Genomic DNA, 15,006 nt, shown 5'->3' with positions numbered 1-15,006 from the left:
TCTCTTGCTCCCCACAGGTGGTGTGTAGGGAAGTACTGTGACTTTGAGATCCCTGTGGCTCTGACCGGTCTGACCCGCTACCTGACCAAGGCCTACCAGCAGGACGAGTTCCGCTATACCCGCCCAAAGGATTCCGGGATCCTGCTGGCCTACCACTCGGTAGCCAAATACCTCAACAAGTAGATCAGGAGAGGAGGAGGGCAATGAGAGATAGAGAGGGGGGCAGACAGGGTAAAAGAGGAGTTGAAGAAGGTATGTTTAGACACGAGAAGAAATGTAAAAGGGGAAAGAGGGCTATGAAGCCATGATTTATGATTTATGTGTAGAGGAGCAGAAATATAAGCCTGCTGCCTGTGCCTCAGAATGAGGCATATCTGTCTTCCGTCAGTAACATATTTGTGTATAACACTGTGTGTACAGGGTGAAGGTCTGCTCGTATATATGTACGATTACAATATGTGTGCAATACAATTATGTGCTGTCTGTTTAGTTTCTGTACATATTTGCATTCCTTGAATTATGCTCAACTGTTAAAACATTAATTGTAATAATCTTTCAATGTATTTTATGCTAATTTAAAAAACCTAGTCAGTTCAGTGGAAGAAACACTGAACTTATCTTATATTGTAATGTGGTCTGTGTGTAGCTGCTGTAGAGGAGTCAGGTGCAGGACAGCAGATATGAGTAAATAAACGTACTTTACTCAACATATACAAATGGAATACAAAAAGAGAGCCCACATTAACGGACCATACTAAATACAAACAATTGTAAGGATCTGGATGTTCTATCCCTGAGAGACAAAGAGAAAGCATGATGTCAAATGCCAAGTAAACAAAGAGAATTGTGATACTATTGTATGTGGATTGATAGGTTTTTCATTTATGAAATGTGCCATATTGAAATGACTATCATAGCTAGGCCCAGATAAATATTAGTCTGAGTAGGCCTAAACCTCATTTGAATTGGTTTATCTAAAAGTGTTTGCCTTGCAACCTGTTTTCATTGCTGTGGGTGGAATCATAAAATGAGAATGATCAATTCTATGGGTGGAATAATCACAAGTCAGAGACCACTATGATGACACACCAAATGCATTTGATGGATCCTTTTTGTCTTCTTCTAATGCCTATTGAGGGGAAAGTAATCCAAAATTAACGGAAGAAAATCAGAGAAGGTAATGTGTTTGGGTAATCCAAAAGTTATGTTGCTGATTACAATTTTGGACAGGTAACTTGTAACAGATTACATTTAGAAAGTAACTTACCTACCCAACCCTGGTTTTGGTTCGAACAGAATACAGTCCATAGATATATTATCTATGATTCAGATAGTCAGTTCAGTGGAAGAAACACTGAACTTATCTTATATTGTAATGTGGTCTGTGTGTAGCTGCTGTAGAGGAGTCAGGTGCAGGACAGCAGATATGAGTAAATAAACGTACTTTACTCAACATATACAAATGGAATACAAAAAGAGAGCCCACATTAACGGACCATACTAAATACAAACAATTACTCACAAACAGACATGGGGGAACAGAGGGTTAAATAATGAACAAGTAATTGGGGAATTGAAACCAGGTGTGTAAGACAAAGACAAAACAAATGTAAAATGAAAAGTGGAATGGCGATGGCTAGAAGGCCGGTGACGTCGTCCGCCGAACGCCGCCTGAACAAGGAGAGGGACCGACTTCGGCGGAAGTCGTGACATATATTTTGTAAGAGAATCACTTTTATCATAGAGGGAGATGGCGAGGAAAAAGGAGGAAAAACAGAGATTGTCAATACCAAACCAGTCGGAGATAGAGAGCGATGGAGAGGAGAAAGGAGGAAAAACAGAGATTGTCAATACCAAACCAGTCGGAGATAGAGAGCGATGGAGAGGAGAAAGGAGGAAAAACAGAGATTGTCAATACCAAACCAGTCGGAGATAGAGAGCGATGGAGAGGAGAAAGGAGGAAAAACAGAGATTGTCAATACCAAACCAGTCGGAGATAGAGAGCGATGGAGAGGAGAAAGGAGGAAAAACAGAGATTGTCAATACCAAACCAGTCGGAGATAGAGAGCGATGGAGAGGAGAAAGGAGGAAAAACAGAGATTGTCAATACCAAACCAGTCGGAGATAGAGAGCGATGGAGAGGAGAAAGGAGGAAAAACAGAGATTGTCAATACCAAACCAGTCGGAGATAGAGAGTGATGGAGAGGAGAAAGGAGGAAAAACAGAGATTGTCAATACCAAACCAGTCGGCGATGGAGAGTGATGGAGAGGAGAAAGGAGGAAAAACAGAGATTGTCAATACCAAACCAGTCGGAGATAGAGAGTGATGGAGAGGAGAAAGGAGGAAAAACAGAGATTGTCAATACCAAACCAGTCGGAGATAGAGAGCGATGGAGAGGAGAAAGGAGGAAAAACAGAGATTGTCAATACCAAACCAGTCGGAGATAGAGAGAGTGATGGAGAGGAGAAAGGAGGAAAAACAGAGATTGTCAATACCAAACCAGTCGGAGATAGAGAGCGATGGAGAGGAGAAAGGAGGAAAACAGAGATTGTCAATACCAAACCAGTCGGAGATAGAGAGCGATGGAGAGGAGAAAGGAGGAAAAACAGAGATTGTCAATACCAAACCAGTCGGAGATAGAGAGTGATGGAGAGGAGAAAGGAGGAAAAACAGAGATTGTCAATACCAAACCAGTCGGAGATGGAGAGCGATGGAGAGGAGAAAGGAGGAAAAACAGAGATTGTCAATACCAAACCAGTCGGAGATAGAGAGTGATGGAGAGGAGAAAGGAGGAAAACAGAGATTGGATGGAGAGTGATGGAGAGGAGAAAGGAGGAAAAACAGAGATTGTCAATACCAAACCAGTCGGAGATAGAGAGTGATGGAGAGGAGAAAGGAGGAAAAACAGAGATTGTCAATACCAAACCAGTCGGAGATAGAGAGCGATGGAGAGGAGAAAGGAGGAAAAACAGAGATTGTCAATACCAAACCAGTCGGAGATAGAGAGCGATGGAGAGGAGAAAGGAGGAAAAACAGAGATTGTCAATACCAAACCAGTCGGAGATAGAGAGCGATGGAGAGGAGAAAGGAGGAAAACAGAGATTGTCAATACCAAACCAGTCGGCGATAGAGAGCGATGGAGAGGAGAAAGGAGGAAAAACAGAGATTGTCAATACCAAACCAGTCGGAGATAGAGAGTGATGGAGAGGAGAAAGGAGGAAAAACAGAGATTGTCAATACCAAACCAGTCGGAGATAGAGAGCGATGGAGAGGAGAAAGGAGGAAAAACAGAGATTGTCAATACCAAACCAGTCGGAGATAGAGAGCGATGGAGAGGAGAAAGGAGGAAAAACAGAGATTGTCAATACCAAACCAGTCGGAGATAGAGAGCGATGGAGAGGAGAAAGGAGGAAAAACAGAGATTGTCAATACCAAACCAGTCGGAGATAGAGAGCGATGGAGAGGAGAAAGGAGGAAAAACAGAGATTGTCAATACCAAACCAGTCGGAGATAGAGAGCGATGGAGAGGAGAAAGGAGGAAAAACAGAGATTGTCAATACCAAACCAGTCGGAGATAGAGAGCGATGGAGAGGAGAAAGGAGGAAAAACAGAGATTGTCAATACCAAACCAGTCGGAGATAGAGAGCGATGGAGAGGAGAAAGGAGGAAAAACAGAGATTGTCAATACCAAACCAGTCGGAGATAGAGAGCGATGGAGAGGAGAAAGGAGGAAAACAGAGATTGTCAATACCAAACCAGTCGGAGATAGAGAGCGATGGAGAGGAGAAAGGAGGAAAAACAGAGATTGTCAATACCAAACCAGTCGGAGATAGAGAGCGATGGAGAGGAGAAAGGAGGAAAACAGAGATTGTCAATACCAAACCAGTCGGAGATAGAGAGCGATGGAGAGGAGAAAGGAGGAAAAACAGAGATTGTCAATACCAAACCAGTCGGAGATAGAGAGCGATGGAGAGGAGAAAGGAGGAAAAACAGAGATTGTCAATACCAAACCAGTCGGAGATAGAGAGCGATGGAGAGGAGAAAGGAGGAAAAACAGAGATTGTCAATACCAAACCAGTCGGAGATAGAGAGCGATGGAGAGGAGAAAGGAGGAAAAACAGAGATTGTCAATACCAAACCAGTCGGAGATAGAGAGCGATGGAGAGGAGAAAGGAGGAAAAACAGAGATTGTCAATACCAAACCAGTCGGAGATAGAGAGCGATGGAGAGGAGAAAGGAGGAAAAACAGAGATTGTCAATACCAAACCAGTCGGTGATGGAGAGCGATGGAGAGGAGAAAGGAGGAAAAACAGAGATTGTCAATACCAAACCAGTCGGTGATGGAGAGCGATGGAGAGGAGAAAGGAGGAAAAACAGAGATTGTCAATACCAAACCAGTCGGAGATAGAGAGCGATGGAGAGGAGAAAGGAGGAAAAACAGAGATTGTCAATACCAAACCAGTCGGAGATAGAGAGCGATAGAGAGGAGAAAAAAAACTTAGACAGGAGCAAAAGAAGGAAAGACGAAGAAAGGATTGATCGAATGAAAAGACAGAGGAGATAGAAAAAGCAATGAAGAGGACAAAAGAGAGTAGACCTACAAGACAAAAAGAATGAGAGTAGAAAGGTAGCAAAACAGGAAATTGATGAAGAGAAATGAGAGACAAAGAAACAAAATGAGTCAGAGATAGAAAGATAGAGAGCACTTCTGGTGCAAAGAAATGGAAGAGCAGTACAGTAAGGCAAAACAAGCAAAGGTAGAAAAACAGCATTTGAGCAAGAAAATAAAGAATGTGGAAAGAAACTGAGGGCCAGAAACAAATAGATAGAGAGAAGGAAGAAAGGCTGGGAGAGATTGAAAGAGAAGAGGGTAAAGAAGTGGAGAGAGACAAAAGAGGAGATGAGGACAGAAGCGACTGATGAGGAAGATGACGTTGGAAACATCATTGAAGAAAAGAACAAGACAGACAAAAGTATCAGGAGGTGAATCTTCAATTGGGGGAAATACTAAGGTCAAAGAAAGATACAACAAAAACTGAGAGGACCTTTCAGAGGGAGAGGGGGGAAGGTGATAATACACAGTGCATTCAGAAAGTAGATCATTGATGATTCCTTGACTTTTTTCACATTTTGCCTTATTCTAAAATTGATTAAATATATTTTCCCCCCATCAATTTACACACAATTATTCATAATGTTAAAGCAAAAACAGGTTTTTATAGATTTTTGCACATTTATTAAAATCAGAAACCCAAATATCTCATTTACATAAGTATTCAGACCCTTTACTCAGTACTTTGTTGACATCTGTGGAGCTGTCATTCCCGAATCAAAAGCCAAACTTCAGGAAAATGTGGACATCGATCATCGTTTCGGGAAGACTCAAGGATCAAGACAAGAGACCAAGGACAACCATCATCTGGTTCACCAACAGATCTACACGTGAGTTCTTCATCAAGCACAAATTGAGGTTCACGGAGGATCTCATCTCTGCGGACAAAGTGACACAGGAGAAACTGTGACCGATGGTGGTTGCAGCTCCAAAGGAAGGGAAACTGCATTTTTTTTGTCAGTGCAAGAGTGATCATTGATGAGAAAGAAATGTGGCAAAATCCAAACATTTGAGAGACAGCCAGAGTCTGACTCAGCCAGAACTGGCAGGCATAGACACTGCCTAATTGTCAGGTGAGAAGCAGCCTTTTATTGTAAAGAATTTACACAAACACTTGTATGAGAAAAGGCTGACCTGAAAACTGGTAAACTGAACACTAACTATGGGTGAATAACTGCTTATTGTAATGTCTACACAATGTCTCCCCCTTGTGGGAATAAGAATCATTTGGTTGCTCTGGTCAAAAGTAGTGCACCAATGAATAGGGTGCCATTTGGGATACAAATCTGTTCACTCTCCTACTTACCAACCTACTGACAGAAAGGTATGCATACTGTAGCGACCTTAACCCAAGACCCAGCGAGCTCGTCAAGAGGGTCAGATCTCCTGGCATAAGGTGTTAGGTTGACAGTCACTGGACCTGGGATTGAGTCCCAGTCGGGGTTTCCTCCTGAATTCACTACAATACTACCTTTTACTTGGGAAATGGAAGAGACTCTTCACCAAGTCACTCATCTCCATTCCATGCATTATTTATCAGGGCCCGTACTCATAAAGTGCCTCAGAGTAGGAGGGCTGATCTAGGATTAGTTCAATTTTCAATTCAAATGAATAAGATTATATGGTCAGGGGGGACCTGATCCTAAATCAGCAATTATTTATTTTCTGAAACACTTTATGAATAGAGGCCCTGGAGTTTAGCATGCCTATCCTTATTCCCATTCTTTCGAATTGAAATGAATTTCTGACGTCTTTATAATTTCAGAATATTACATATCAATTCTTGGAATTGAGTGTGAATCTCCTGTGATTTGTCTTCTGATGATAAGAAATGTTAGTTACGTGTTTCCCATCTAGAACGCAGAGCAAAGTAGCATTTTGTGCATTTCGTAACTCATCCCTTCATCCCCTTCCTTCCATGGATTCCCTCTCTGTCTCTCTCGGTTACTTACAGGTCCAGACCCTGTCCTCCCCTCTGTCCTCTACCTCGAGTGTCCAAGCAGTGCCCTCAGAAGAGACCCAAAGTCCTGAGTATAGCTCACAGGTAGGCTACCATCTTTAGAGGATATCACACCACTACTCAGAAAAGAGGAAATTACATTTAAGAAGGGCGCACTAGTCTATGCCATCTAATGTGTGTGTATGTTCTAGGATCCTGCGTATCCTTAAGGAGCTTCCCACCCTTCTGCCCAAGGAGCACCCTCCATCCCTACTGGAGGCTGACCTGACTGAGTTTGACGTGCAGAACTCCACTCTCCACTCTCACACACCAGTAGCAGTGTGTGTGTTCTCTGTCTAACTCTATGTTGTCTCCCTCTGCTCTCAGGGTGCTTGGCCACTTTGAAAAGTTCCTGGAGCTGTGTTGTCACATGGTCTTGTGGAGCTACATGAAGGGGAGGGGCTGTTCTGGCTGGGAGATGATTACAATAGAATCTACGTGGTCCAGGACGGTCGTCTGTAACACTGCATCCACGAAGACAGAAGACCATGCTAGAATACCTGCTGGGAATACACCAATAAACCCAGTGTACACAGGCTCAGAGATAGCCTTAACCCTAACACCAGCATCCACTGACATTTTTATGAGTCATTCTGTGCACATAGGGGAATTTAGCTTTCTGTGTGCGGTACAGGATGGTACAGAGCTGCTTGTGAAAGGACGTGCTCCCTGGGGACAGTGTTCATAGCCTACTCAGTATTCTGGACATCAGATGGAGTGGAAATATCGTCTCGTCCCAAATGGCACCCTATTCCCTTTATAGTGCACTACATTTGGCCATAGGGCTGTTGTCAAAAGTAGTGCACTATATAGGGAATTGGCTGTCATTTTGGACAAGACTTTTTCTCCGCTCCATCTGACACGCCTCACACAGGGTTGTATGAGAGGGGAGTCTGGTCAGGATCCCACGCAGACCCCACTTTCAGGAGGACCCTGTCTCCAAACCCCCCTATACCCTACATGCCATATAGGGAATAGGGTGCCATTTGGGTCACCAATACCTTTGCCTTTGGGCCTGCGTCTGCCTCACTAATGTCTGAATCACCCCCCTTCCCTCTCTGTCCTCCCATCTGTCCTCCAGTCCATCCTGAAGAAGAGTGTGACCATGCAGCACACACCCTTGGCGGTGTTCCACTACACAGACAGTGAAGGATGCTCTGACAACGTCCACCCCAGCAAGGTCAGCGCCATCGTCCAGACCTGCTGGGCATCATCAAGCTGCAGGTGAGCAGTTTTGGATAGGGAGTACCATATAGACGTATAATATACAGTAATATGTACGTAGTATATATGGTAATCGAATTAGTGTTGCACGGTATATCGGGACCACGGTAATATCACGGTGCCAAACGTCATGATAGCAACATTTTAGAACACCGTATGAATCTTCTGGCGCCTGTTATAAAATGTTTATAAAGTCAGTTTTGTTTAAAAGTTCTGTTGAATTTAAGCAGATCCAATAATATTAACTTCACTTTCATGCACTTCGTGCATTTTATATGTGGCAGCTGTAATCAGCCAGCCACATCTACTACCAGCCCTCACTCACCTGGTTCTCTCCGCATCCCCTACCGGCCCTCACTCACCTGGTTCTCTCCGCATCCCCTACCAGCCCTCACTCACCTGGTTCTCTCCGCATCCCCTACCGGCCCTCACTCACCTGGTTCTCTCCGCATCCCCTACGGCGCTCACTCACCTGGTTCTCTCCGCATCCCCTACCGGCCCTCACTCACCTGGTTCTCTCCGCATCCCCTACCGGCCCTCACTCACCTGGTTCTCTCCGCATCCCCTACCGGCCCTCACTCACCTGGTTCTCTCCGCATCCCCTACGGCGCTCACTCACCTGGTTCTCTCCGCATCCCCTACGGCACTCACTCACCTGGTTCCATCCGCATCCTCTTTCAGCCCTCACTCACCTGGTTCTCTCCACATCCTGTTCCAGCCGTCACTCACCTGGTTCTCTCCACATTCTGTTCCAGCCCTCACTCACCTGGTTCTCGCCACATCCTGTTCCAGCCGTCACTCACCTGGTTCTCTCCACATCCTGTTCCAGCCGTCACTCACCTGGTTCTCTCCACATCCTGTTCCAGCCCTCACTCACCTGGTTTTCGCCACATCCTGTTCCAGCCATCACTCACCAGGTTCTCTCCACATCCTGTTCCAGCCGTCACTCACCTGGTTCTCTCCACTTCCTGTTCCAGCCGTCACTCACCAGGTTCTCTCCACATCCTGTTCCAGCTGTCACTCACCTGGTTCTCTCCACATCCTGTTCCAGCCCTCACTCACCCAGGTTCTCTCCACATCCTGTTCCAGCCGTCATTCACCCAGGTTCTCTCCACATCCTGTTCCAGCCCTCACTCACCCAGGTTCTCTCCACATCCTGTTCCAGCTGTCACTCACCCAGGTTCTCTCCACATCCTGTTCCAGCCGTCACTCACCCAGGTTCTCTCCACATCCGGTTCCAGCCGTCACTCACCCAGGTTCTCTCCACATCCTGTTCCAGCCGTCACTCATGACTCCTTAAATGAGTGACGTAAATGTAATCTTTCAGTTTTAAATTCTTTATAAATATACACACATTTCTAAACCTGTTTTTGCTTTGTCATTTTGGGCTATTGTGTGTAGATTGATTAGGAAAAAAACAATATAATCCATTTCAGAATATGGCTGCAATGTAACAAAATGTGGGAAAAGTCCAGAGGTCTGAATACTTTCCGAATGCACGTACACACACACCTTGCATGTGCACACACACATACACAATTCTCCTTTCCTCATCATGTCACTTCAAGGCTGTCTGGACAGTGCAGTTCAGCAGTATTGCCTTTCCATAGATTTTTACTCTAGCACTACACAGCTAATTCAAATAACCAACTCCTCATCAAGCTTTGATCATTTGAATCAGTTGTGTAGTGCGAGGGCAAAACATTAAATGTACACCCAGGTGGGGCCCCAGGACCGAGTTTGGGACACCCTGGCCTAGAAGACCAGCCTATGTTGTTATCAGACCCTGGCCCTTGGTGGAGTCATAAGTAGTCATTAGTGCACAACGTAGCAAAGAGTTGCAAAACGTTCAGTAACAGAAATCGCTTTGCAATTAAAACAAGCGTTTCTATTGGACAAATTCAGGTAGGAAGCTCTCTGTGTCGTTATGTTTGTCTGTCTGACAGACTGACAGAGACGGACATAATGGCAGACAGTGAGCAAGAGACAGACAAACAAGCAAAACAGGAAATAACCTACCTGAATTTGTCCAATAGAAACAATAGTTTTCATTGCAAAACTAGCATTGGCTTTAGAAGTGGTTAGCTAGCTTAGCGTATTAGCATGGTGCTTGGGGAGAGGTTAGCTAGCTTAGCGTATTAACATGGTGCTTGGGGAGAGGTTAGCTAGCTTAGCGTGCTAGCATGGTGCTTGGGGAGAGGTTAGCATGGAGCTTGGCAGAGAAAGCCCCTGATATGGGATTAAGTTTAGTGCAGATCATTAGGTTCTTTAATCATGTGTTTGATGTGGGTTTCAACAGGCTCAATGGCCAAAGCTACAATGCATGGTATGTTCCTCAACCTCAGAGAAGTGGGGGTGGTGAAAGGGAGAGAATGAAAAGGTAGAGTGTGTTGTGGGGGGAAGGGAAAAGGGGTCTAAATCAGTCAGGTGGATGATAAATAATTGGCGAAGGGGAAAAAGTATTGAAAGGAAAAGAATGGAAGTGTAGACTGAACTGGAGAGAGGTCGATCAATATTTGCTCAAGCAGCAGAATGAGTCATAGCTTCTGGTTGATTGTATTTCTTCACCCTCCCTCATCAGCTCAAACACTGGGTTTCCATCCCAAATGGCACCCTATTTCCCACATAGTGTACTACTTTTCACCAGAACCCTAAAGGCACTGGTCAAAAGTAGTTCACTATGTAGGGAATAGGGTGTAATTTGAGACACAGATTGAGACCTTGTTCTAAAGAACCTTAAAGAACCGATCATACAGTGTGGGTTGACCTCACTGACCACTTATCCCTGATATGATATCGACTGAGATGGAGAAAAATACCAACCACACACAGACAGACTCAAGTGGCTCGATATTATTGTGTAATAGTCTGTTCTCTGCCTAACTGCTACTGTAGCTTTTACTGTGGTTCAAAAGGTTGTTTTTCTGCATAAAGTGTGCCTATAAACAGTACATTCGGAAAGTATTCAGACCCCTTGAATTTTTCCACATTTTGTTAGGTTACAGCCGTATTCTAAAATTGATTAAATAGGTTTTTTCCCTCTCAATCTACACACAATAACCCATAATGACAAAGCAAAAACAGGTTTATATCAGATTTACATAAGCATTCAGACCCTTTGCTCAGTACTTTGTTGAAGCACCGTTGGCAGTGATTACAGCCTTGAGTGTTCTTGGGTATGACACCACATGCTTGGTACACCTGTATTTGAGGAGTTTCTCCCATTCTTCTCTGCAGATCCTCTCAAGCTCTGTCAGGTTGGATGGGGAGAGTTGCTGCACAGCTATTTTCAGGTATCTGCAGAGATGTTCGATCGGGTTCAAGTCCGGGCTCTGGCTGGGCCACTCAATGACATTCAGAGACTGTGACTCCCTAAATTCTATCAGCATATCGATTGCGCAACCAGGGCTGGTAAAACCCTGGATCATTTTTATTCTAACTTCCGTGACGCATATAAGGCCCTCCTCCGCCCTCCTTCCGGGAAAACTGACCACAACTCCATTTTGTTGCTTCCAACCTACAGACAGACTAAAACAAGAAGCTCCCGCGCTCAGGTCTGTTCAACGCTGGTCCGACCGATCTGATTCCACGCTTCAAGACTGCTTCGATCACGTGTATTGGGATATGTTCCGCATTGCGTCCAACAACAACATAGACGAATACCCTGATTCGGTGAGCGAGTTCATTAGAAAGTGCATTGACTATGTTATACTCACATTCCCAAACCAGAAACCGTGGATTGATGGCAGCATTCGTGCGAAACTGAAAGCGCGAACCACTGCTTTTAACCAGGACAAGGTGACCGGAAACATGACCGAATACAATCAGTGTAGCTATTCCCTCCGCAAGGCAATCAAACAAGCTAAGCGTCAGTATAGAGACAAAGTAGAGTCGCAATTCAACGGCTCAGACACAACAGGTATGTGGCAGGGTCTACAGTCAATCACGGATTACAAAAAGAAAACCAGCCCCGTCACGGACCAGGATGTCTTGCTCCCAGACAGACTAAATAACTTTTTTGCCCGTTTTGAGGACAATACAGTGCCACTGACACGGCCTGCTACCAAAACCTGCGGACTCTCCTTCACTGCAGACGACATGAGTAAAACATTTAAACGTGTTAACCCTCGCAAGGCTGCAGGCCCAGACGGCATCCCCAGCCACGTCCTCAGAGCATGCGCAGACCAGCTGGCTGGTGTGTTTACGGACATATTTAATCAATCCTTATCCCAGTCTGCTGTTCCCACATGCTTCAAGAGGGCCACCATTGTTCCTGTTCCCAAGAATGCTAAGGTAACTGAGCTAAACGACTACCGCCCGTAGCACTCACTTCCGTCATCATGAAGTGCTTTGAGAGACTAGACAAGGACCATATCACCTCCACCCTACCTGACACCCTAGACCCACTCCAATTTGCTTACCGCCCCAACAGGTCCACAGACGACGCAACCACACTGCACACTGCCCTAACCCATCTGGACAAGAGGAGTACCTATGTGAGAATGCTGTTCATCGACAACAGCTCAGCATTTAACACCATAGTACCCTCCAAACTCGTCATCAAGCTCGAGACTTTGGGTCTCGACCCCGCCCTGCGCAACTGGGTACTGGACTTCCTGACGGGCCGCCCCAGGTGGTGAGGGTAGGTAACAACATCTCCACCCTGCTGATCCTCAACACTGGGGCCCCACAAGGGTGCGTTCTGAGCCCTCTCCTGTACTCCCTGTTCACCCACGACTGCGTGGCCATGCACGCCTCCAACTCAATCATCAAGTTTGCGGACGACACTACAGTGGTAGGCTTGATTACCAACAACGACGAGACAGCCTACAGGGCGGAGGTGAGGGCCCTCGGAGTGTGGTGTCAGGAAAATAACCTCACACTCAATGTCAACAAAACAAAGGAGATGATTGTAGACTTCAGGAAACAGCAGAGGGAGCACCCGCAGCAGCGCCTCTTCAACCTCAGGAGGCTGAAGAAATTTGGCTTGTCACCAAAAGCACTCACAAACTTCTACAGATGCACAATCGAGAGCATCCAGTCGGGCTGTATCACCACCTGGTACGGCAACTGCTCCGCCCACAACCGTAAGGCTCTCCAGAGGGTAGTGAGGTCTGCACAACGCATCACCGGGGGCAAACTACCTGCCCTCCCAGGACACCTACAGCACCTGATGTCAAAGGAAGGCCATAAAGATCATCAAGGACATCAACCACCCGAGCCACTGCCTGTTCACCCCGCTAGCATCCAGAAGGCGAGGTCAGTACAGGTGCATCAAAGCAGGGACCGAGAGACTGAAAAGCAGCTTCTATCTCAAGGCCAGCAGACTGTTAAACAACCACCACTAACATTGAGTGGCTGCTGCCAACATACTGACTCAACTCCAGCCACTTTAATAATGGAAATGGATGGGAATTGATGTAAAAATGTTTCACTAGCCATTTTAAACAATGCCACTTAATATAATGTTTACATACCCTACATTACTCATTTCATATGTATATACCGTACTCTATATCATCTACTGCATCTTGCCATCTTTATGTAATACATTTATCACTAGCCACTTTAAACTATGACACTTTATGTTTATATACCCTACATTACTCATCTCATATGTATATACTGTACTCTATACCATCTACTGCATCTTGCCTATGCTGTTCTGTACCATCACTCATTCATATATTTGTATGTACATATTGTTTATCCCTTTACACTTGTGTGTATAAGGTAGTAGTTGTGGAATTGTTAGGTTAGATTACTCGTTGGTTATTACTGCATTGTCGGAACTAGAAGCACAAGCATTTCGCTACACTCGCATTAACAGCTGCTAACCATGTGTATGTGACAAATAAAATTTGAATTTGATTTGTCCCAAAGCCACTCCTGCGTTGTCTTGGATGTGTGCTTATGGTTGTTGTCCTGTTGGAAGGTAAACCTTAGACACAGAGGTTCTAAGCACTCAGGAGCAGGTTTTCACCAAGGCTCTCTGTGTACTTTGCTCTGTTCATCTTTCCCTCTATCCTGACTAGTTTCCCAGTCCCTGTCTCTGAAAAACATCACCACAACATGATGCTGCCACCACCATGCTTCACCGTAAGGGTGGTGCCATGTTTCCTTCAGTCGTGACGCTTGGCATTTACGTTAAATAGTTCAATCTTGGTTTCATCAGACCAGAGAATCTTGTTACTTATGGTCAGAGTTCTTTCGATGACTTTTGGCGACCTCCAAGCGGGTTGTCATGTGCCTTTTACTGAGGAGTGGCTTCTGTCTGGCCACTCTACCATAAAGTCCTGATTGGTGGAGTGCTGCAGAGATGATTGTCCTTCTGTAAGTTTCTCCAATCTCCACAAAGGAACTCTGGAGAACCGTCAGAGTGACCATCGGGTTCTTGGTCACCTCCCTGACCAAGACCCTTCTTCCCTGATTGCTCAGTTTGGCTGGGCGGCCAGCTCTAGGAAGAATCTTGGTGGTTCCAAACTTCTTCCATTTAGGAATGATGGAGGCAACTGTGTTGTTGGGGACCTTCAATGCATAGGTCATTTTTTGGTACCCTTCCCCAGATCTGTGCCTCGACATAATCCTGTCTCGGAGCTCTACAGACAATTCCTTCGACCTCATGGCATGGTTTTTTCTCTGACATGCACTGTCAACTGTGGGACCTTATATAGACAGGTGTGTGCCTTTCCAAATCTTGTCCAATTAATTGAATTTACTAAAGGTGGACTCTCAAGGATGATCAATGGAAACCGGATGCACCTGAGCTCAATTTTGAGTCTCATAGCAATGGGTCTGAATTCTTACGTAAATTTTATATATTACATTTTTTTATATTTAAATTGTATATATTTGCTAAATGTCTAAACTTGTTTTTGCATTGTCATTATGTGATATTGTGTGTAGATTGAGGGGGAAAAGATATTGTATCTATTTTAGAATAAGGCTGTAATGTATTTCATCTATTTTAGGACAAGGCTGTAACGTAACAATATGTGAAAAAAGGGAAGAGGTCTGAATACTTTCCGAGTGCACTGTATTATGTGCCTACTATGCCTGTTGAATGTTATTCTCATATACAGAAATGGGCATACAGGCTGTTGTATGCATTATACATCTGTTTGTATAGTTTTAGACAAACTGTGCCCTACTTCCCTTTGTCTGACCTCT

At 44.9% G+C, this 15,006-nt stretch overlaps 1 protein-coding gene across 1 annotated transcript in view; it reads left to right on the top strand.

The window, feature by feature from the left end:
* Nucleotides 1-15,006, top strand: part of LOC112219940 (NMDA receptor synaptonuclear signaling and neuronal migration factor-like) — a 109,482-nt gene that overhangs the window by 1,136 nt on the left and 93,340 nt on the right. The window contains exons 5-8 of the mRNA XM_042302820.1: nt 18-179; nt 6,568-6,657; nt 6,765-6,852; nt 7,694-7,792. Coding sequence (XP_042158754.1) covers nt 18-179; nt 6,568-6,657; nt 6,765-6,852; nt 7,694-7,792 — 439 coding nt within the window. The remainder of the gene's footprint in view (nt 1-17; nt 180-6,567; nt 6,658-6,764; nt 6,853-7,693; nt 7,793-15,006) is intronic.

This window comes from Oncorhynchus tshawytscha, linkage group LG20 (assembly GCF_018296145.1).
Source record: "Oncorhynchus tshawytscha isolate Ot180627B linkage group LG20, Otsh_v2.0, whole genome shotgun sequence".
Lineage (NCBI taxonomy): Eukaryota > Metazoa > Chordata > Actinopteri > Salmoniformes > Salmonidae > Oncorhynchus > Oncorhynchus tshawytscha.
This window is presented reverse-complemented; position numbering and strand designations above follow the sequence as displayed.